At 54.0% G+C, this 22,195-nt stretch overlaps 2 protein-coding genes and 1 non-coding gene across 3 annotated transcripts; 2 read left to right on the top strand and 1 right to left on the bottom strand.

The window, feature by feature from the left end:
- The first annotated feature begins 5,256 nt into the window (after positions 1 to 5,256).
- Positions 5,257 to 7,078, top strand: COX8A (cytochrome c oxidase subunit 8A). The gene is made up of 2 exons (XM_066254052.1): positions 5,257 to 5,454; positions 6,753 to 7,078. Exons 1-2 carry the CDS (start codon positions 5,341 to 5,343, stop codon positions 6,846 to 6,848), a joined length of 210 nt encoding a protein of 69 aa, XP_066110149.1. The 5' UTR covers positions 5,257 to 5,340; the 3' UTR covers positions 6,849 to 7,078.
- Positions 7,079 to 10,055: 2,977 nt separating this feature from the next.
- LOC136321598 (U6 spliceosomal RNA) lies at positions 10,056 to 10,162 on the bottom strand. Its single transcript, XR_010728745.1, has one exon. It is a non-coding gene; the product is annotated as a U6 spliceosomal RNA (small nuclear RNA).
- Positions 10,163 to 14,258: 4,096 nt separating this feature from the next.
- Positions 14,259 to 21,535, top strand: OTUB1 (OTU deubiquitinase, ubiquitin aldehyde binding 1). Its single transcript, XM_066251880.1, has 7 exons — positions 14,259 to 14,414; positions 16,349 to 16,410; positions 16,659 to 16,757; positions 20,379 to 20,497; positions 20,650 to 20,734; positions 20,844 to 21,038; positions 21,184 to 21,535. Exons 1-7 carry the CDS (start codon positions 14,357 to 14,359, stop codon positions 21,379 to 21,381), a joined length of 816 nt encoding a protein of 271 aa, XP_066107977.1. The 5' UTR covers positions 14,259 to 14,356; the 3' UTR covers positions 21,382 to 21,535.
- The last annotated feature ends 660 nt before the right edge of the window (positions 21,536 to 22,195 follow it).

Genomic DNA, 22,195 nt, shown 5'->3' on the forward strand with positions numbered 1-22,195 from the left:
GGGGCAGCATTCGCCCAGCTGGCAGGACAGGGCTTCCCCTGCTTGGGCCACACTGCACTGTGCTCCCTGTAGACCACCCCAAGGTTGGCGGGAGGAGGCCCTGAAGGAAAGGTCAGGCTGAGAAGGGCCTGGAGCCTCCCAGGAATTGGGGGGCGGGGGCTGTGCATTGAGCCTAGGTGAGGAAGCAGAACCGGAGCTGGCTGCAACTGCCCTGAGGTATTGGGCCCTGCTCCCGGTCCCAAGACCGTTAGCTCCAGGGCCCAGAAGGATGGGTGTGCCAAGCCCTGTGTTGAGGTATGGTCCTACCCTGGCACAAGAGGGCACTGTCCCAGGGAATAGGCCGAGGCGGGGGATGGCTCACCCACCCCAGCCCTTATAAGTGGTGACGAAGAAGTCATGCTCACTGAGAATCTTCATGAGGTAAGAGCTCCTAGCCCCCCAGGTCCAGGGCTAAAGGTTTTATTTGTGGATTTTAAATAGGAGAGTGTGTGTGTGTTGGGGGGGGGGAGCTAGAAGTATAACTTATGACTGCTTTACTTTAGTTGTTCATTAGTTGCTTGTATGTGCCTTGACCCAGCCAAACCCAGGGCTTCAAACCCGTGATCTCAGCATTCCAGGTTGATGCTTTATCCACTGTGCCACAGGTCAGGCTTGCTTATTCGAATGCTATAAGAAATGCCCAGTCCTGGCCAGATAGCTCAGTTGGTTAGAGCACTGTCCCAAAGCACAGATGTTGCCAGTTTGATCCCTGTTCAGGGCTCATACAGGAGCAGATTGATGGTCCTGTCTCTCTCTTCCTCCATCTCTAAATCAATACAATAAACATGAAAGGAAGGGAGGGAGGGAGGGAGGGAGGGAGGGAGGGAGGAAGGAAGGAAGGAAGGAAGGAAGGAAGGAAGGAAGGAAGGAAGGAAGGAAGGAAAGAGATAAAGAAAAGGAAAGGAGGGAGGGAGGGAAGAAGGGACGGAGGGAGGGAGGGAAATGCCCAATGTCCAATCTTGGAAAATACAGGGAAAAAAAAGACCAAAAATTTTCCCACCACGATCCAGACAACACCATTGTTCACAGTTGGTGTCCTCCCAGCCCTTTGTATACGTATATCTATTTCTCTAGATATTGTTTGTTTAAGAAAAACAAGATATATCACGGTTTTTTTTTAATGTTTTATTTTTTGTGTGTGTGTGTGTGTATGACAGAAGGACAGATGGGACAGACAGGAAGGGAGAGAGATGAGAAGCATCAGTTCTTCGTTGCAGCACCTTAGTTGTTCATTGATTGCTTTCTCATATGTGCATTGACCTGGGGGCTACAGCAGACTGAGTAACCCCTTGCTCAAGCCAGTGACCTTGGGATCAAGCTGGTGAGACTATACTTGAGTTTTAAAACAGACAAGAAAAAAGCAAGGAAAACAATGTGAGCCTGACCAGGCGGTGGCACCGTGGTTAGAGCATTGGACTGGGATGCGGAGGACCCAGGTTCAAAACCCTGAGGTCGCCGGCTTGAGCATGGGCTCATCTGGTTCGAGCAAGGCTCACCAGCTTGAGCCCAAGGTCGCTGGCTCGAGCAAGGGTTTACTCAGTCTGCTGTAGCTCCCCCCCCCCCCAGTCAAGGCACATATGAGAAAGCAATCAATGAACAACTAAGGTGCTGCAAGGAATAATTGATGCTTCTCATCTCTCTGCCTTATTGTCTGTCCCATTTGTCCCTCTCTGTCTCTCTCTGTCTCTGTCACAAGAAAAAAAGAAGCATCTGTTCTGGGCTGTATGGGCAAGGTAAAGGCAGGAAGCCTGGTAGGTGGGGGTGGGTAGGGGTGGGTGGGGGTGAGCTGAGATGGCTGGACATCAATACCCATGAGTGGCGGGGTGATGGGGGGAGGATGAGGGGGCATTGGTAGCTTAGGGTCTGCAAGCCCATTCACCCAGAGAAAGCTCAGGCACAGCCACCCTTTGGGGCACTCACTCTGGGTCCATTAACACCTTTCTGTGCTCCCCCTCTGCCTTCATGGAGCTGAGGTTTCTCCATAGCTCCTGTTGTCCCAGTCCCTTGCCACCCCACCTCACCTCTACCCCTGCTGCAGCCTTTCTTTCTCTCTCTTCTTTCCTTCCCTCTTTTGCCTTTTTTAAAATTGATTTTAATTTATTGTGTTTACATAGATTCTAGTATCACCTGGAATGCATCCCCCCTCCCCCGTATTCCCCTCAACATCTCCCTTGCCCCTCTCCACACAGTGCCTTCCCCACTTCCCTTCAGCTTTATCCCATCCTATCATCCCCTTTCCCTCTGTCCTCTTTCCTCTGGTCTCTTTGATCCCTCCTCTGTCTCAATTCTGTTCCCCTCTTTGTCTTTCTCTCTGTTTTTTGTTTTGTTTTGTTTTTTGAGAGAGAGAGAGAGAGAGACAGGGAGAGAGATGAGAAGCATCAACTTGTAGCTGTGTCACTTTAGTTGTTCACTGATTACTTCTCAGTTTTGTCTTGGTGAGGCTGGGGTTGCGCAAGCCTAGCCAGTGACCCCTTGCTCAAGCCAGCAACCTTGGGCTCATGTCGATGATCCTGTGCTCAAGCTGGCAACTTTGGGGTTTTGATCCTTGGACCTCAGCATCCAGCCCCATGCTCTATCCTCTGTGCCACCCACCAGTCAGGCCTGCCACAGCCTTTGATCCTATTGCTCACAACATTAAAACTGGAACTTCTGGAAAGTCTCCTCCACAGCAGCTTGTGTGATAACTAAAGCATGGGGTTTGGCAGAAGAACCTGCCCTGGCATCTTGCCTAGGCAGCCATGTAGCTGCATGACCTTCAGCAGGTCACCCAGTTCTCCAGGCTTATGTCTTCCTCTTTCTAAAATTTATAGATTTTAGAGAGGAAGGGGGAAAGAGAGATTGAGAGAGAAACATTGAATTGTTGTCCCACTTATTTAAGCATTCACTGGTTAATTCCCCAGGCCCTCACTGGGGATCAAACCCACAACATTAGTGTATCCAGATGATACCTGAACCAACTGAGCTACGTGGGTAGGGCTATATTTCCTTCTTTGTAAAAAATATTTGAAATAATAGCATGTCCTTCATGACCCCGTTGTGAAGATAGAAGAAGATTGTGTAGGTAAGGCCCCGCTCAGTGGCTGGCTCCTCACCCCTTTCCTGTTGGCCTTATACCTCCTGTTCAGTCAGTCTCCTGCAGTTCATAAATGTCTGGGTGTCAGATGTGCCAGGCCCCTGGAGACAGTGGTGAATCAGACATGGATTACCCTTAGGTGGCCTTCCAGTCTAGGCATGGAGACTGACCCTATGGGTAGTGCTACCACAGGGTTTGCTGGGCATGGAGGTGGCACAGGGCCTAGGGTGGCCCATGAAGGCTGACTGATTAAGTACCACCCATTGCCTACTATCACACCACGGAACTCTCAAGAGCTTGTCACCAAAAGCTTTTATTTTATTATTATTTTTTTGTATTTTTCTGAAGCTGGAAACGGGAGAGACAGTCAGACAGACTCCCGCATGCGCCCGACTGGGATCCACCCGGCACGCCCACCAGAGGCGAAGCTCTGCCCACCAGTGGGCGATGCTCTGCCCATTCTGGGCATCGCTATGTTGCGACCAGAGCCACTCTAGCACCTGAGGCAGAGGCCACAGAGCCATCCCCAGCGCCAGGGCCATCTTTGCTCTAATGGAGCCTTAGCTGCGGGAGGGGAAGAGAAAGACAGAGAGGAAGGAGAGGGGGAGGAGTGGAGAAGCAGATGGGCGCCTCTCCTGTGTGCCCTGGCTGGGAATCGAACCCGGTACTTCTGCACGCCAGGCCAACGCTCTACCACTGAGCCAACCGGCCAGGGCCAAAAGTTTTATTTCATTTCTTTATTTTTTAAATTTCATTTTATAATTTCATTTTTTCATTGATTTCTAGAAAGAGAGGAAGAGAGAGAGATGGAGAGAAGCACCGATTTGTTGCTCCACTCATTCATGCCATCATTTGTTGATTCTTGCATGTCCCCTGACCTGGGATCAAACCCACACACTCTGCATGTAGGGACCCTGCTCTAACCAACTGAGCTGCCCGCCCTTGGGCAAGAAGAGCTTGTTTTATTGTTTCTTCTCTTTGGAATGTCAGTTTTGTGATAAGGGCGTCCTTGTTGACTACAGGTCCAGAACAGTTCCTGGAACACAGGGAGGACTAGTAAATATTTGCTGAATAAAGTAAGCTGTGTCAGTAAGTGGAGGCCTGGAAGAAGGAGCTGGAGTGGTGAGAGTGGAAGGCTAGGGAGGAGTTGAAAGTGTTCTAGGTGGATACAAAGAAGCAAAAGGTTTGGGGCAGGGTGGGGTGGGGAGGAGGGTGTGGAATATTTAGAGATAAGGCTGGAGAGTGACATCCAGAAATTGGGACTTGGTCTAGTAAGCAATGGGAACCACTGAAAAAAATTTTTTTTTATTTTTTATTATTTTTGACAGAGACAAAGAGTGAGTCAGAGAGAGGGATAGACAGGGACAGACAGACAGGAACGGAGAGAGATGAGAAGCATCAATCATTAGTTTTTCATTGCGCATTGCAACACCTTAGTTGTTCATTGATTGCTTTCTCATATGTGCCTTGACCGCGGGCCTTCAGCAGACCAAGTAGCCCCTTGCTGGAGCCAGCGACCTTGGGTTCAAGCTGGTGGGCTTTTTGCTCAAACCAGATGAGCCTGTGCTCAAGCTGGCGACCTCGGAGTCTCGAACCTGGGTCCTCTGCATCCTAGTCCGATGCTTTATCCACTGCGCCACCGCCTGGTCAGGCTGAAAATTAAGTAGGTGTGTGATTTAGTTAAATTTATATTTAAATAGAAGGAAGATAGCGATGGAGAGACACAGGAAGGTAGGAAGGTGGGTTGCCACTACGTGGACACTGGAATTAGAGAGGGTAATAGTGAGGAGAGTTCAGTTAGGAGGTTAGTGTCAGGCGTTCCGGCCAGAAATAATGGAGGGCTAACAGAGAGTGGGATTTCTTGAATAGAAAGAGATTTGAGCACTGTATGAAGGGATATAGGGGTCAAGAGTGCCGCAAAATTTCTGACTTGTGTGATAGGTTGACCACAGATGTCACTCACAGGATAGACCGCCTTGGAGGCGGGGCATAACTGATGAGGACACCCCTTCGTGCCCCGCCCATCGGCGGTAGGATGGCATGGATTGGCTGTTTCGAGAAACGCGCCAAAAACTGACAAGGGTGGGTGGGAGGTGTGTTCTTTCGTCATTTCCGGGACTCCCTTTTCCCGGCCTTCCTAGCCCCGGAAATTCCGTCCTATGTAGCCATTTTGACTTTCCGACCTTGGGCTTCGACTGCTATCCGTCTACAGTCTGTTCTCTGCGATCATGTCTGCTCTGTCGCCGCTTCTGCTGAGGGGCCTAACTAGCCCGGCCCGGCGGCTCCTGGTGCCGCGTGCCCAGATCTATTCCAAGCCTCCGCGGGAGCAACTCGGGACCATGGTGAGGAGCGGGCCGGCCTGGGAGTCCCGCGGCAGATTCGGGGCTGGACCAGCTTGGCTTACTGAACCTTGGCGCTTTGAGAGTGCCCTGCGCTTCGTCGCAGCATAGCGGAGAGCTGCAGTGCTGTTTGGGCGTAGGGGGTAGTGACCGGGCCACAGTCCTGCAGTCTGCCCCAAGATCTCGGATCACCGCCAGTTGGTTCATCCGGGTGCCTGACGGCTGTCAGCGACTATAGTAATTGCTGCCGCTTTAATTGTTAGGAAAGTGGGGCAGGAGGACCCTAAGAAGTCTTTGTTATTGCCAGAAATGTGGGAGGGGTTAGCCCTTAATGACACTTTGGAGCTCACTCATACATTGCCTCAGTGGCAGAGCCCGGCCTTGAACGCAAGTCTTCAGAATCCGGGTTAGCAGGCCTGCAGTTAAGAGCAGAGCCGGGAGGTCGCTGCGATTGAGAAGATAATGGTGATAATAATTGCTGCTGACACCCGCTGAGTGCCTGCTGTGTGACGGGCACTGTGCTGAGACTGCTGTGCTGGTCTCATTCAGTCCCCATGACCCTGAGAAGAAAGGGCGTTATCTCCACTTCATGATTCAGGGGACTGAAATTTTAAGAGCAGTGTATTGACTTGTCAAAAGGAAAGTCACACCCTTCAGTTGCAAGGAAGGAATTTGAACCCAAGTGTGACTCCAAGTTTTGCTGTGATCCTAAATACTATAGGGAATGTGGAAATGGCGTAAGAAGTCTTTTTATTCTTAGCCCCAAAGGTTGCAGAGCAGTCCTGGAAAGGAGATGGGAAGAGAGGGTTTAAAAAAAAAATTTATTGATTTTAGAGAGAGGAACACGGGTCAGAGTGCCCTGACCCGTGATGGAACCGGCAACCCCCATGCTTCCAGATGAAGCTCTACCCAACCAGGCCATCCTGTCTGGCCAGGGTGGGAGGAGGGGTTTTCAAGGCAGGGAAGGGGAGGTGCATTTTTAGAATTATCAGCCCACGCAAGGTTTCTGGGTTCCAACAGAACAGCTGTAAAGAGGTTTAAGTCCTTGTTCCTATCCCTTCACTTAGCTGGTGATGGATTTCTCCATGGATTTGAACACTGGCCGGCCCCTACTTCTATATCCAACCCTTTACTTACCTCAAGGCCCAGTGTGGGCCTTGGATCTGCCATGTGTTTCCTCTGGAGCCCGAATCTTCATTCAGCGAGGGGGGCTTTCAGCTGCCTGGGAAGGCTGCTCAGACCACCAGAAGCCTGGGGGATTCCTTACTCTGGGGCTTCCTTCTTTCTTGTGCTCTGTGTAGGAAATCGTCATTGGGCTCACCTCCTGCTTCCTGTGTATCCTCCTGCCATCGGGCTGGGTCTTGTCTCACCTGGAGAGCTACAAGAAGCGGGAGTGAAGGGGCTGTGCTCTCCCTCGCCCTGACCTGACCAACCCCCGCCTGCTACGATCATGTCTGCTGCATTCCTGGCCCACCTCCCCGGGACCATGTCCTTCAGTTACAGTGACCTCTTCTGCAATCATGACCTCTTGATTTCACCATGTGACATCCTGGGACCACATATTTCAGTTTATAAGGCTGTGCTCCGTAGGACCCCCCTTGTAACAATAAAGTTTATTTAAATCTTCCTTCAGAAACTCATCGTGCCTTTGACCTGGGCTTGTGCCTCCATACTTGAGCTAAGGTTGGTTATGGGTGGGGGCGTGGAGAAGAAGGCCTGGATGGCCTCATGTCCCTGCTGGCTGGCTGTCTTGTGGTAGATCGTGTGTGTTCAGCCATTGTCCTTGCTGTCTGGGAGTGCTCCTTCCTTTGCATGCTTTTGACATGTTTTCTGGCTTCTTGGGAAAACAGAGCATGTTGTCACTGGGCAGCCTTTCATGCTCACCTCTGTAGCACTGTTGGTTGTGCCAAGCTCAAGGCCATGTGTATCTCTGTCTCTCCCGCTGGGGCCAGCTGTGCTGCTGGAGGCCTTTTTCCTACGGGCCCAGCCTCTCCTGTCCCCAGCCAGTGGGCTCCAACCGTTTCTCAGTCGTTGTTGACCTTCCTGGTTGGAGAGTGGGGCGATTTAGTGTCTTGCTTTTTTATGTCAACTCTAGGGCCCCTCTCCTTTCATCACCGTGTCCATAAATGCTTATGGGCTGACTAGCTTTTTTACTCTCCCTGCTGCTTCTCTGACCATCTCCCTTCTCACCATGGGGGATTTGCTGCTCCTCCATCCCTAGGCCCCTTCCTGGGGGGCTGGCGGCACCTCCTTAGCGTCGAAACACTCCACACTGAGCTGGAATCCTGACCTCCAGTGTCTGGAAGGAACCTTCAGACTCGTCCCCACCCCTGGAGGACAGCCTTAGCTCTCTGCATTCTCTTTGCTGGGGTGATGTGGGTGATTTCTGCACAGACTTGTACAGGTTCAGTGTCCCCTATGGAGCTGAGGCTGTGAGGACTCCTGGGGCCAGGATGGAGGGCAGAGCTGCCAGGTGAGAGCCGATGGTTGGTTTCAGGCTCTCGGTATCAGAACACACATCTCCAAACCCTCTTCTGCAGGCCTCTTGTTTCCTGATTTATGTCGACAGAAGCTCAAGGTGGACCCTGCTCGCCCTCCCTTTGTCTAATTTTTTTGTATTTTTTTCTGAAGTGAGAAATGGGAGGCAGATAGATAGACTCCCGCATGTGCCCGCCTGAGATCCAACCCTGATCTGGGCTGTTGCTCCATTGCAACCAGAGCCATTCTAGTGCCTGAGGCCAAAGCCATGGAGCCGTCCTCAGCGCCTGCCCAGGCCAACTTTGCACCAGTGGAGCCTTGGCTGCGGGAGGGGAAGAGAGAGACAGAGAGAGGGGAGAGTGGGAAGGGTGGAGAAGCAGATGGGCGCTTCTCCTGTGTGCCCTGGCCAGAAATCAAATCCGGGACATCCATACCTCGGACCAATACTCTACCACTGAGCCAAATGGCCAGGGCCCCTTTGTCTAATCTTTCCTGGCCTTTTTGTATGGTGTCGGTGATGCCTGTGGGACCCAGTGCCTGGATACTGTAGCAGGTTCCCTTTTGCCCATGGCTGCTTCCCTGAGGGGTGGGGAGTTGGTTCCCTGCCTCCTAAAAGGCTTGTTTTCTTCCACACAAGCCAGCCTTTTGTCTGGGCCTGAAGGGAAGGGCCTAGAATGCTGGCAGGTATTCACAGGTTGAGCTATTGGCCAGGGGAGGGGGAAAGAAGGATCTGAAGGGCCTAAGCCAGGCAGGGGTGCTGAGGGAGGGGCATCCACTTGTCACCTACAGGTACCTCAGCAGTTCCCTTGTCTTTTGTGGAGAGGGGCCTCATGGCTATCACCTCAAACAATGGTCACACCTGTCCCTGCCTTACCCTGGGCAGCTTTCCTGTTGACACATCTTGAGCAGAGAGCTCCAAGCTGCTTGGTCCTTGGTTGGCTCCCGTTCCAGGGACACAGATTAGGCCATGGGCTGCCATGTAGTAAGAATGTAACACCAGGAGAGGAGAGCTGACTTAAGTTTCTATGGTAACTGCACTGCCCTGCCAAGAGTTTTTTTTTCTGCCAAGGGTTTTGATTGAGTGTCCCCCATTTTTGTGCCCCAGAAGCAAAGGACAGTGGTCCTCCTGTTTTAGGAGGATTACTCGAGCCCAAATCTATATCTCAAGCCACCACTCGAGTTGAGAAATCAGTGGTAACAGGCAAGTCCTTCAGAACCCTGGTTGGAAAAGGCCCTTATTAAGCCACCAGCTCCTCCAGCCTTGCTCTCCTGCAACCTGCTGGGCCCTGCAGCATGTGTGGACGTGGGCCAGGTCATCACTTGGGGGTGGATGAGAGTAGGGTGTGAGTGACCTGTCATGCTTGAACCCCGATCTCCCTTTGGTTGTTGGTGTGGCAACTGAGCCTGAAATCTAGTCACCTTTTTTTTTTTTTTTGTATTTTGCTGAAGCTGGAAACCCTCCGGGGGCGTCGCTCTGTTGCGACCAGAGCCACTCCAGCGCCTGGGGCAGAGGCCAAGGAACCATCCCCAGCGCCTGGGCCATCTTTGCTCCAATGGAGCCTCGCTGCAGGAGGGGAAGAGAGAGACAGAGAGGAAGGAGAGGGGGAGGGGTGGAGAAGCAGATGGGCGCCTCTGTGTGCCCTGGCTGGGAATCAAATCCAGGACCTCTGCACGCCAGGCCGACGCTCTACCACTGAGCCAACCGGCCAGGGCCACCTTTTTTTTTTTTTTTTTAATATTTTATTTAAAAAATATGGTACGCACCTGACCAGGCGGTGGCGCAGTGGATAGAGCATTGGACTGGGATGCGGAAAGACCCAGGTTCGAGACCCCGAGGTCCCCAGTTTGAGCGCGGGCTCATCTGGCTTGAGCAAAAGCTCACCAGCTTGGACCCAAGGTCGCTGGCTCAAGGAGGGGGTCACTCAGTCTGCTGAAGGCCCGCGGTCAAGGCACATATGAGAAAGCAATCAATGAACAACTAAGGTGTCGTGATGAAAAACTGATGATTGATGCTTCTCATCTCTCTCTATTTCTGTCTGTCTGTCCCTATCTATCCCTCTCTTTGATTCTCTCTGTCTCTGTAAAAAAAAAAAAATTAGAGGTGAAGGTGCAGCCTCTTGCATTTAAAAAATATGGAATGCTTCATGAATTTGTGTGCTATCCTTGCGCAGGGGCCATGCTAATTTTCTCTGTATCGTTCCAATTTTAGTATATGTGCTGCCGAAGCGAGCACCTAGTCATCTTTTAGTGTTCCTCTCATCCCCAACCAAATTAGGCGTGCTGGGGCCATTCTCTCTAGAGAAAGTAAGGCCCTTTGTCCTCCCAGACAGAAGTTTCTGTGTCTGTGGGGCCCGGGTCTGGAGGACTGGGCGTCTGCGTGGTGTGCATGCTGGGGGGAAGGTGGCAGCTACAGTCGAGGCAGACACCGTAATGTCCCCAGTGGCCTGGGGGTCAGGCCTGGCTTGAGGCCTGGTGTGGCCCTTTACTATATGCTTTGGGCAAGCCATTCAGCCTCTCTGAGCCTCAGCAGTTAGGTGGTATGGCTAGCAGAATAAAGTTCTCCCAGAGACGTCTACGCCTTAATCCCTGGAGTCTGAACAAGTTATTCTACATGCCAAAGGGGACTTTGCAGATGTGATTCAAGTTAAATCTGTTGAAATGGAAGATTATCCGGTGGGCCCAGTCTAATCACAAGTCCTTATGGTGGGCGGGGAAGGAGGGTAATGGTCGTCTCAGTGATGCCACCTGAGGACTCTGCCCATCTGCCTGCCTGCCTGTGCTGGCTTTGAAGATGGAGAAAGTGGGCCAGGAACCAAGGAATGCAGTGACCTTAAGAAACTGAGAACAAGGCCCTGGCCGGTTGACTCAGTAGTAGAGCATCGGCCTGGCATGCAGGAGTCCCGGGTTCGATTCCTGGCCAGGGCACACAGAAGTGCCCATCTGCTTCTCCACCTCTCCCCCTCTCCTTTCTCTCTGTCTCTCTCTTTCCCTCCCGCAGCGAGGCTCCATTGGAGCAAAGTTGGCCCGGGCGCTGAGGATGGCTCTGTGGCCTCTGCCTCAGGTGCTAGAATGGCTCTGTTTGCAACAGCGACGCCCCAGGTGGGCAGAGCATCGCCCCCTGGTGGGCGTGCGGGGTGGATCCTGGTCGGGCGCATGCGGGAGTCTGTCTGACTGCCTCCCCGTTTCCAACTTCAGAAAAATACAAAAAAAAAAAGAAACTGAGAACAGCCTTCGGTTTCCAGTCAGCAAAAACATGGGACCTCGGTCCAACAGCTGCGAGCAACTGAATTCTGCCAACAACCCGCGTGAGTAGGAAGCAGATTGTCCTTTAGGGCATCCCGAAAGGAACAAAGCCAGCAGATATTTTTGGCCGGTGGAGCCCACACCAGACCTCTGACCTCTAGAATTGTAGAGTTCCATGTCTGTGTTTCAGCCACTAGGTTTGTGGTGGCGTGTTGACGGTAGCGGCGGGGAGCTAACGCATCTTTCTCCTGGTGCGCGGAGGCTCCCCTCGAAGAGGCTGCACCGTGGACTAGATTCCCCACAAGCCTGAGCAGTTGTGGGATGTGAGACATTTGCAGGAGGACAGTGCCTGGAGGAGGAGTAGGTGGTGTGAGTCTGTGGGGGGGGTCTCCCTTTGCCACCCCCACCCCCCTTGCTTTCTGCCTTCTGTAGCCTGGAACCTGCAGGCAAGTCTCATCCCCTGCCAGCCTTCATCAGTCTGGCCTCTCCGATGTCGGAGCCAGCTGCCTGTGACCCTCGTGGGTTCCTGCAGTGGTAGTTCCAGAGGTTCGTCTGGGGCCAGGCATGCCCCCACTCTGCCCCCCGGCAGTGGCCTGCCTCCCAAGCCGGCCTCAGAAAGTGTCACTGATTCCTCATCTTTGGCTTGCCTCCCAGGCTTCTTCCTGGCCATGGCCTTCCTGTGAGGATTGTGACTACGCCTGGCCCTCTGCTGAGAAGGGGAAGAGGTTGGGTAGATGTTGGGTGGGCCTGGAAGCCATGTGCCGTTCTGGAAACCCTTCCTCTGAGGCCGAAGTTTCACAGACCCGGGGTCCTGGTTGGGGTCTCCTCTCCTTCCACCTGACAGGATCCAGCGGACATGGATGTGGGGCCCGGACACACTGCGAGCCCACAGGCTGTGAGGAGACCCCTGTGCCATGTCGGTGCTGTGGAACATAAAGCCTGGGCTGCTGCCTGAACCTTTACGATTGGATGCAGCAGCAGCCTGAGCCCCACTGCTGGTGCTGCCTGTTTTGTTATAGACCTCGCCAGCCAGGGGCAGCCATGCTGGTCCATTTCTGGGTTGGCACATTGGGAGGCAAAAAAAAAAGTCTGGAGCTATGCTGGTGACTCCTGGCAAATAAATGTGCAGTTGGGCTTTAGATGCTTCAGGATAATCAAAACCCTAAAATGGTAAAAGTCACATTTACCGTGGAATGAGGGTAAGAGAAGTTATTAACCACAAAATATGATAAATAAGTCGACATGGAAAAGTGTGAGCAAAAGCTGAACACCCTGGGTTGGATTAAGAGCCACATTTTCCCTCTGGCTGTTCTGCGTGACAAAAGAGAGAGGGCTGGGTAGGAAGTTGGAGAAAGGACCCTCACAGGCCCTTTGTACATGAGAGTGTGGGTTTGTTCTCAATCTCAAGCCTCAGGCACTCGGGAGGCATTTACGGGGTATTAGCAGCCTGGCTGCAGTCCGGCAGGTGGATTCCTTCTGACTCCAGAGGTTTGTTCCCTGTCCTGACCACGAGTCCCAACCTCAGCTCCCCCTGTGCTCCTGCCCCGGCCATGGACGCCCTATTTGAAGTAAGGAGAGAGGGATAGGAGTTGTCTTACAGCTATTTTCAAGATTTTGAAAAGCCTAAAATGTATTTTGTCATCAACTGTCTTGTTAGCTCTTCATTACCAATTCTATTCTACTGACTGAAGAGCTGATTGGCAGTTACAGATTTCATTGTTGAAATCTGGAAGAGGAATAAACAGTTTGATAAGCACAGGGTCCAAATTGGGTGGACCCTTTGAGTTTGGAAGAAACCCCAAGGCTCAATGACCCAATAAATAGAAATGTTAATGTTTCTGGGACACAGATTTGACATTTGTAGTGTGGGAAGGTCACTGTGGGCTGTATGGTGAGCTCAGGTACCAATATACCTGCTGCAGGGCTGGACAAAGCTCATGAACACATTTGGTCACATTCTATTCCTGTCACTAACTGAGGGATCTGCTTGGGACACAGGCACAGCCCCCTCGAGTGCTAAAAGACCACTGCACTGCCATAAAAAAGGCCCGGGAAAAGTGGAGAACCAGAGCCCCAAACTTTAACCTCTTTAATTAAGAGTATCTTTATTATCCAAAGCCTTGCCACTTTGTAACCTTATTTTTTAACTTTTTTACTTATTGATTTTAGGGAGAGAAAAAATTATCATTTTTGTTCCATTTATTTATGCATTCATCAGTTGATTCTTGTATGTGCCTTGATGGGGGATAGAACCTGCAGCCTTTGGGTTTTATGGATGATGTTCTAACCAACTGAGCTATCCAGCCAAGGCCTAACCTTTTTATTTTTAGGTAATTCACAAGCAATTTTATAACATTGCACTTTATCCAGTTTCCCCCACTGGTATCATCTTGTAAAACTGTAGTACAATATATACTAGGATACTCGGACACAGTAAAGATACAAAAAACATTTTCATCTCCACAAAGATCCCTCCTGTTTTCTTATCACAGTCACACCCACTTTCTTCTGGCCCCCACCCCCTCCTTAACCCCTGGCAGCTACTAATCTATTTTTCATTTTTATCAAATCAACTCCCTGGTTTTAGAAAGATCTTTCTTTTCTCCTAACCAGAAGTGCACAGAGGCCAGAGTTAGGTCCTGAGACTTTGGCTTTGACCCAACAGGACCCTTTCTTCCTGCCAGAAAGAAGCAGGATACCAAAGCCTGCCCAGAACCGAGGCTCGTGGAGAAGGAAGGTGTGGTGTCCAGGACTCTGATGTTAGCACGATTCCCTGGTGTTTCTCCAGAACCTGCCATGAGTTCTGGAGCCCCCCCGCAGGAATATTGCCTTGCGTGATTTTAATTTCACCTTCCTATTTGTTTCAACACAATTTACATTTCCAACTCCAGAAAAAAGGAAACCAAACTGGCTCCAGGAGGCTCTTATCAACCAGGATAGAAACCTGAGAAGATAAAGCCAAACAGGTGCGCTAGTGGGGGGTAGGCGGGACAACTGTCCCATCTCCGCGCCTTGGCCTGCACGCCGCCAGCGGCGACAGGGACTGCGAGCCCCTCACGCGTCTATGCCGGAGGGAATCCCGTTGCTACAGGCGTTGCCAAGGAGGGGCCACAGGAGGGGCTTTCTTCCGGGAGGAGGACAACTGGTAACCCGGAAGCGGTCGGCGGTGCGGCGCTGTTTAAAGATGGCGGCGGAGGAACCTCAGCAGCAGAAGCAGGAGCCGCTGGGCAGTGACTCCGAAGGTACCGGCTCGGAAAGGGCCATCTGGCCTGGGCTAGCGGGGACGATGCCGGGCTGCTGGTTCCCGGGGAGGCCAGGAGAGAGGCGGCAGGGGGCGAAGCGCGCGGACAGCCCCTTCCTCTTCCATCGGAGCCGCCGCCGCCTCCCCTCCCCCTCACAATGGACGGAGCCGCCGCCGCGACCCCCGGCTGGCCGGGCGGGCCCAGACCCGCTGCCCTTCCCCCTCGCGCGCGCCCGGGGCGGGGCCTGGGTCGCTCCGCCCCCGCCCCCCGGTGAGGGGTTCCTGGGTCCCCAACCCTGCCGCCCAGATCCTTGCAGTCAGGCCGAGGCCTGTGTCTGGCCCCCGCTACCCGCCCGCCTTCTCCAGAGTAGCCCGCCCGGGAGGGCGTCGTATTACACCGGGCTGCGGAGCACAAAGGACTGGGCGGCCGCTGGGGATGCTGCGGGAGGCTGGGGGGGGGGGGGCGGTGAGCGGCCGCGGTGTGTGCCCGAGGCCCGCAGGCTGCGTTTCCGATAGAGCCCCCTCTTCTGGCCTTGCAGCCCCTGTCCGCCTGCCTGGGCATCGTGTCCTTTAGACCTCTGAAGAGTTGGACCTTGCGAAATGGTGCCACGCTCTCCATTTTCACCCACGAGTTAGGCCCCGGGGACTGAGGAGGTCTCTTGGGAGGGAGGGGCAGCCCCGTGGCAGGGCAGTGAAGGAACTAGGTCGAGGCCCAGCCGAGGATCCGGGATACTCAGGCCCAAAGTACCGTATTGGCCTTAAAAGTCATTTAGCACACACATCCCTATTCCAGCTGCACACTTGAGGGACTGAGCACTGGAGGACCCAGGCCCCCACAGGGACTTGTTCAGGGTCACATAAGTTAAGAAAGATCCAAGACCAGAATTCCTGGCCCCTGGCTCCTCACCAGTAACTGCTCAGAGTGGGGTCTACAGGGAGCCTGCCTGACTCACTGATGAGCACTTAACATATTTCGAGGAAGGAGTGGTATTAGCTCTTCTTGACAGCTGAGGAAAGTTCTCTGTAGTGAGGTGGCAGGGGAGAGGCATTATGGTGAAGAGCTAAACCTTTGGAATTAGGCAAACCTGGGTTTGACCGTAAGTCTTTACTAGATGTGACCTTGGGCAGATTACATCACTTGTCTGCATTTGTTTTACCTGTAAAGTGGGTACCATTAAAAATACCCAGGACAATCTGACCAGGCGGTGGCGCAGTGGATAGAGCGTCGGACTGGGATGCCGAGGACCCAGGTTTGAGACCCCGACGTTGCCAGCTTGAGCGCGGGCTCATCTGGTTTGAACAAAGCTCACCAGCTTGGACCCAAGGTCGCTGGCTCGAGCAAGGGGTTACTCGGTCTGCTGAAGGCCCACGGTCAAGACATAAGAGAAAGCAATCAATGAACAACTAAGGTGTTGCAACGCGCAATGAAAAACTAATGATTGATGCTTCTCATTCCTGTCTGTCAATCCCTATCTATCTATCTCTCCCTGACTCTCACTCTGTCTCTGAAAAAAAACAACAAAAACACAGGACAGCTGAAGAGGAAGGGTGTGGTCAAGTCAAGTGCAGGCTCATGGGAAGCTCTTACCCAGCCCAGGACTCTGCCTGCTCCTCTTACTTTTCCCAGGAGACCACATCTAGTGCCAGAGCATTCCCACGCTGCTGGGAAGTGATGTTAGAAGGTTGGGGAAGTGAGTGTTAGCACTGGAGGAACACACCTTGGGTTGCTCACCTCTGCCCCACATTTTAAAGATGAGAGAACTAAGGCCTAGGAGGGGAAGGGCTTTGCCAAGATCACACAGCTGGGTGGAGCAGAAGGTAAGGTGCATGCTTCCAGGTCCTCAGCCTGCTCTCCTCGCTACCTTTACCCTTGGCCCAGCTGCCTGGAACGGAGCTAGCCAGGCCCACCATAACACGCGGCCTTCTTCCTTCCAGGTGTTAACTGTCTTGCTTATGATGAAGCCATCATGGCTCAGCAGGACCGAATTCAGCAAGAGGTGAGGGTGTGGCCAGTGGCTCTATTACAGGGATGTGTAGGCTGGACTTGAGGCCTGTTGGATTTTTTTTTACTTTGGAAGCCCTCTCCTCTCCAAGCAGTGCTAGATACTGGATGCCTTTATGGGGGGGGGGGGTCATTGTACCACTGGGTGACTGGCCCAGCACCCTTTGTTTAGGTCTTCTGGCTGTTAGGTGTAGGTCACCCCAGCCACCTACCAGAGCACGATGGATTTCCTGTCCTCCGCAGATTGCTGTGCAGAACCCTCTGGTCTCAGAGCGGCTGGAACTCTCAGTCCTGTACAAGGAGTATGCTGAGGATGACAATATCTATCAACAGAAGATTAAGGTGGGAGCCCAGCCGAGGGGCAGGAAGAGCCCTGGGGACAGGAGCAGGAGCGGGCCTGCTTTAGACCTGCTCCTTGCTAGGCCTGGCCTCCTGGAGGGTAGGGTGTTGGGGGACCCCTCCAGTTCTGCTTAATTGTGCAGACTCTGGAATCAGAAGACCTAGATTCAAATCTTGGCCTTGCCACACAGCAGCTGTATCCTGGGGCCCTTCCGTGACTGAGCTGTGGGTCTGTCATTTATAAAATCGGGATGATGAAAGCATAGGCTCACAGTATGGAGGGCATTTGAGAGGTTGAGAGGGATGATACTTGTGGGGCATGGTGCAGGCTGGGGCTGGGGTGGGGGTTGCTGATGGTTCCGGTGCTCACAGTGGGGCTGAATGGGCTGGGGCCGAGGCTTGGGGCAGGAGTGTGTCCCACAGCCTGCTTCCGGGGTCTTTGTGGAGAGGCAGGCAGCAGTGGGGAAAGGGGCCTACAGACCTTTGTGTCGGGCCTTGCTGCTTCATTTACAGACAGGTAAGTCCCTTAATCACTCACTCCTCCGTGAGCTGGGAGGCTGAAATGTGGCAGTGGGTATGTGTAAACAGTATCCATTGGCGCAGTCTGAGGGTTTAGCAATTGTTAGTCCTCCCCTTTCCCCTAAAGATCAGAGAAAGCCTGGGACCTTCTGTCTGAGCCCTGGCCGGGTGTCTTGGTGGACGGGGTGTTGTCTCGGTGTACCAGATGGAAGATTCAGTCCCCAGCTGGGGTACGGACAGGACGCAGTCAGGGAGTGCACAGCTGGATGGAACAACTCAGTGGAACAAAGAGTTGATGCCTCTTTCTCTCAGTGAAAAAAATAAGAACAAACAAAACACAAAACCTTCAATCTGAAAGGAGGGTCCTTTGAGGCTGTCCGTGTTAGAGGCAACACAGGTAGTCCTGGTGACTGAAGGTGGGCATGTCAGGTGTGAAGGTGGGCACCACAGTCCGGCTCAGCCAGTAGCAGGGAGTGGAAGCACCTGGAGCAAACGAGGGTGGCCATGCCTGTCACTCCATTGTTATCAGATCTGGTTTTTTCAAGAGAAGCCAGAAATTACTTTGATATGAAATCTCCTCCACACTCCTGACATTTGGCAGCTGGTTCAAATATAAAATGTTGTGTGGACCAGGTAACACCTGCAGGCCAGACCCAGCTGTGTGGCTCTGGTCCGCTTTGACCAGTTGCTCAGGGTGTTTGTGATTTCCCCAAGATTTGTGGAGAGATGAAGGCACTGACTGGGGCCCGACAGGCCAGACTTGAGTCCTGGCTTCGCCACCTGCAGCTGTGAGGTCTTGGGCACTGCACTTGGCATCTCTGGGTGGAGAGGTCTCTGCCTCACGGGGCAGGTGTGAGGGTGAAGGAGATGACGGTGGTCAGGGCTTAGGAAGCTGTGGGTCTCTCCCCTTCGCCATGTGGTCGGTGAGTGGAGCGGGCCCTTATTTCAAGGCGTTCCCATTCAAACTGACGGGGCAGCCGCCTGGGCCCTTGCCCATCTGACACGGAGTCTGCTAGAGCCTCCATACGCTGTGCAGAAGACGGCACTGACTGCTGTGCCGGACGGAGGCGCTAAGCCTACATGGCAGAGCCTAAACAGCGGCTCACTTTGTGACTGTGACATGGGCCCCTCTGAGGATTGTCAGGGTATGGACATAGCCCTCAGCCAAGGGTCTGGCATGGAGTGTCAGAAGGACTCTAGTAACTTCTGGTCGCTGCAGTGATTTGGGCTCTTTGTCCACGCTGTGAGCTGTTGAGCATTTGTGAGCAACTGTGTGGGCCAGGCTGTTTGGGAACTTAAGGTGGAGTGATGGCTACCACTGACTAGCTCCTGCCTTGTGAAGCTGGGTGGACAGACAGACAGAACCAGGAGGCCAGGAGGCAGTGAGTGCCGCGGGGAAGAGTGAAGCGGGACGAGGAGAGGGCGGAGAGGGCACCCTGCGAAGGGCGGCATGGGGCATGAGCTGTCGGAGGCTCAGGAACAGGCTGTGGCCGCCTGGCGGAGTGCCTGGCCTGGAGGCCAGTGTGGCTGGAGCAGAGAGGGGAGCCAGAGGGTGGGAGGTGTGGGGGCTGTAGCCAGAGAAAGGCCTCGGAGGAAGAGGTGGGGTGAGAGCAGGCTGCGTGCAGGTGGAGCGAGGACCTGGCTTTGCAGAGCCAGCAGGGGGCAGGAGTGACGACTGGGAGGAGCCAAGGGAGGCTGTTTACCATCCCAGCCTGGAGTAGGAGGGCTCAGTAGTGCTTGATCCTGGGTGCATTAAAGATAGAACCAAAAGGGTGTGCGTTAGATGAAGGTGGTGTGAGGGAGAGGTTGGCAGGGACTGAGAGGTGCTTAGTGAAAGGTGGAGATGCAGTCGATCTAGTTCTAGAGGAAGGCCGAGAGGAGCAGGCAGTGGGGAGGCCGGGGCCTGCCATGCCAGGCTGCGCAGTTCGGAGGAGGTGGAGCTGAGGGGGCTGGGTGTGTGGGTTGAAACTGGAGTTCAGGGCTGAAATAGGGGCAAGCAAAAATTACAATTAGAGCTATTTTTAAATTTTTTTTAGAGAAAGAGGAAGGGAAAGGGAGAAATATCGATTTATTGTTCTACTTTTCTTTGCATTCATTGGTTGATTATTGTATGTGTCCTGACCAGGGATCAAACCCACAACCTTGGTGTATTGGGATGATGCTCTAACCAACTGAACTACCCGGCCAGGGCCCATTAGGGCTGTTTAAGAGTTGACAGATGGAAGCTGTCTGAGGCCTGAGCAAGGTTGTGACAGTCACTGTGAATGGATGTGTCATGACTGTCTTCTGGCAGTGACACACCATGTCTTAAAGGGTATTGTGTGGGTTGGTGTGGGGCCCTGACCTTCACAGGTTAGAGGTAGGAGGAGTGGCAGTAAGGTATGGGGACAAGGAGAGAGTGGGGGGTCCGTAAGCCCCAGGCAGGAAAGTGGAGGTATCTCGGGGTGGGGGCCAAGGAGAATAGAGAAGGTGTGAAGTAGCTGTCGGGGAGCAGGGGAGGGGTCCAGCCCAGGGAGTGAGGTCTCTGCCAGGCAGCACGAAGGGCTCACTTGTGTGGGCCTGGTCAACAGAGAGGAAGTCCGTGGAGTTTGGGGAGGAAACCAGAGAGATCACACAGGTGTTAGCTGTGGGCCGGCAGGGTGGAGTTGAGGAGCCAAGGGAGGCTGTTTCCCATCCCAGCTGGGGGCTGTGTGCACCCCCACCCTAATCAGTTTGTCCTGGCCTCAGGGTTTGAAAGACTAGTCGCTGGAGGAGCTGCGTTGGTCAAGGACTGGTGGATCACTTGCCTGTGTTTATTAACAGACAGGGCTTGCTCTTGGGCACTGTTTTAGGTACAGGCACTGTTTTAGGTACTGGAGGTAGAGCTGTGGCCAGTTAACTACTTTGGTGACTCATGCGACCGGTGTATATGTAAGTCATGACTTCCTGAGGCTTTTGGGGCTCCGAGCAGTGCGTCACTAAGTGACTCCCATCAGCAGAGTTGGCAGACAAGGATGGCAGGTAGCAGCTTGCCACTGTTGTGTTATGACCTTTGTTGGGTGGTTCCCTGGCGTGCCCTGGCCCTGGCCTGACGTTGACGGGTACGGGGCGGGGCTGCCTCTGCAGGACCTCCACAAAAAGTACTCGTACATCCGCAAGACCAGGCCCGACGGGAACTGCTTCTACCGAGCGTTCGGGTTCTCCCACTTGGAGGCGCTGCTGGAGGACAGCAAGGAGCTGCAGAGGTGAGCAGGGCGGGCCGCACTCCGCGAGGGCTGGGGGCCCTCTTTCCTCCTGACGACTAGCGGGACAGTGCCGCACCGGGGCCAGGTGATCGGCTGGGCTCCTACTCCGCTGGCAGAGGGCCCATGCTCGCCTCTCGCCCTCCCACCACCAGGTTCAAGGCCGTGTCTGCCAAGAGCAAAGAAGACCTGGTGTCCCAGGGCTTCACCGAGTTCACAATCGAAGATTTCCACAACACGGTGAGCCCAACTGGTTGTCGCCTGCTCGGCCGGAGTAGAGGGTGGCCTGGCTGTGGCGGGGTTGACCCATACCCTCCCTCACCTTGCCCTCTGTCCCCGCCCATGGCAGTTCATGGACCTGATCGAGCAGGTAGAGAAGCAGACCTCTGTAGCCGACCTGCTGGCCTCCTTCAACGACCAGAGCACCTCGGACTACCTGGTGGTCTACCTGCGGCTGCTCACCTCCGGCTACCTGCAGCGGGAGAGCAAGTTCTTCGAGCACTTCATCGAGGGCGGGCGGACTGTCAAGGAGTTCTGCCAGCAGGTGCTGCCCCCCCCAAACCCAGGGCCCTCCCTTCTCCCCCCCTCCCAGGGTCTGGGTCGCCAAGGCCGGGGAGTGCCCTGGGTCGGGTCGGGTCAGGGCAGGGCAGGGGCGGGCTGTGACACGGCCCTGTCCCCCTGCGCTGCAGGAGGTGGAGCCCATGTGCAAGGAAAGCGACCACATCCACATCATCGCGCTGGCCCAGGCCCTCAGCGTCTCCATCCAGGTGGAGTACATGGACCGCGGCGAGGGCGGCACCACCAACCCGCACGTCTTCCCCGAGGGCTCGGAGCCCAAGGTCTACCTTCTCTACCGGCCCGGACACTACGACATCCTCTACAAATAGGGCTGGCCCTGTCCGCTGCTGCCCTGCTGCCCTCTCCTCTGCCAGGCGCTAGACATGTACAGAGGTTTTTGTGTGGTTGTAAATGGTCATATTTCACTCCCCCTTCCCTGTCACACAACCTTCCATGTTTTATTAAAGGGGATGCTGGTGATGAGCCACGTGTATGTGTCCCTGCTCTGCTGCTACCCGCCTGGCTGCTATGTGTCTGGCTGTCCCCTCCCCCCAGGTGGGTTCCTCTCAGCCTTCCTCCTGTCCACACCCAAGCCTTCCTACTAGCAGCAGTTTTGAGGGGCTAAGCCTCTTGGGCCCCCTTCTAGTTACTGGGATCTGTTTCCTTTGTGCCTCCCGCCTTCCCTCCTCAGCTGGCCCAGGGGCTTCCATGGATTTTGGAAGTTCCTTGGGGACTTATCCAGGGACCTAGAACCATCAAGGCTTCGAGCTGCTCCCTCATAGGCCCACTTCCATTCTGCTGTCTTGGCCAGGGTCTCGGACCCCAGCTGCCTCCTTCCGAGCAGGGTCTGCGTGCTCAAGGAGTTCTGGGTGGAGAGAGCCATCATGATGGTGGGGCCTGGCCCAGCAAATGGAGGGGCTGGGATACTTCAGTGCACCCCAAGGTCGAGGCAGCACCTGCCAGGCTGCCATCCCCCTGCCCAACCCAGGCCCCCTGCTTGTGCCTGCTTTGCACCCCCTTTGCTTGGGCCACAGTGTCTGCATTGCCTGCCTATTTGCCTTCACCTCCTTCCCTCCCCCACCCCAGCACACGTTGGGGGCTCGGCCTGCAGGCTCGGAGCTCCTTGGGGCAGGCCCTCAATAA

This window comes from Saccopteryx bilineata, chromosome 1, assembly GCF_036850765.1.
Source record: "Saccopteryx bilineata isolate mSacBil1 chromosome 1, mSacBil1_pri_phased_curated, whole genome shotgun sequence".
NCBI lineage: Eukaryota > Metazoa > Chordata > Mammalia > Chiroptera > Emballonuridae > Saccopteryx > Saccopteryx bilineata.

Coding starts and splice junctions, on each gene's coding strand:
- COX8A (XM_066254052.1), top strand. CDS start 5,341: ATGTCTGCTCTGTCGCCGCTTCTGCTGAGGGGCCTAACTAGCCCGGCC. Junction 5,455..6,752: donor GGGAGCAACTCGGGACCATG/GTGAGGAGCGGG, acceptor TGCTCTGTGTAG/GAAATCGTCATTGGGCTCAC.
- OTUB1 (XM_066251880.1), top strand. CDS start 14,357: ATGGCGGCGGAGGAACCTCAGCAGCAGAAGCAGGAGCCGCTGGGCAGT. Junction 16,411..16,658: donor AGGACCGAATTCAGCAAGAG/GTGAGGGTGTGG, acceptor TGTCCTCCGCAG/ATTGCTGTGCAGAACCCTCT. Junction 16,758..20,378: donor TCTATCAACAGAAGATTAAG/GTGGGAGCCCAG, acceptor CTGCCTCTGCAG/GACCTCCACAAAAAGTACTC.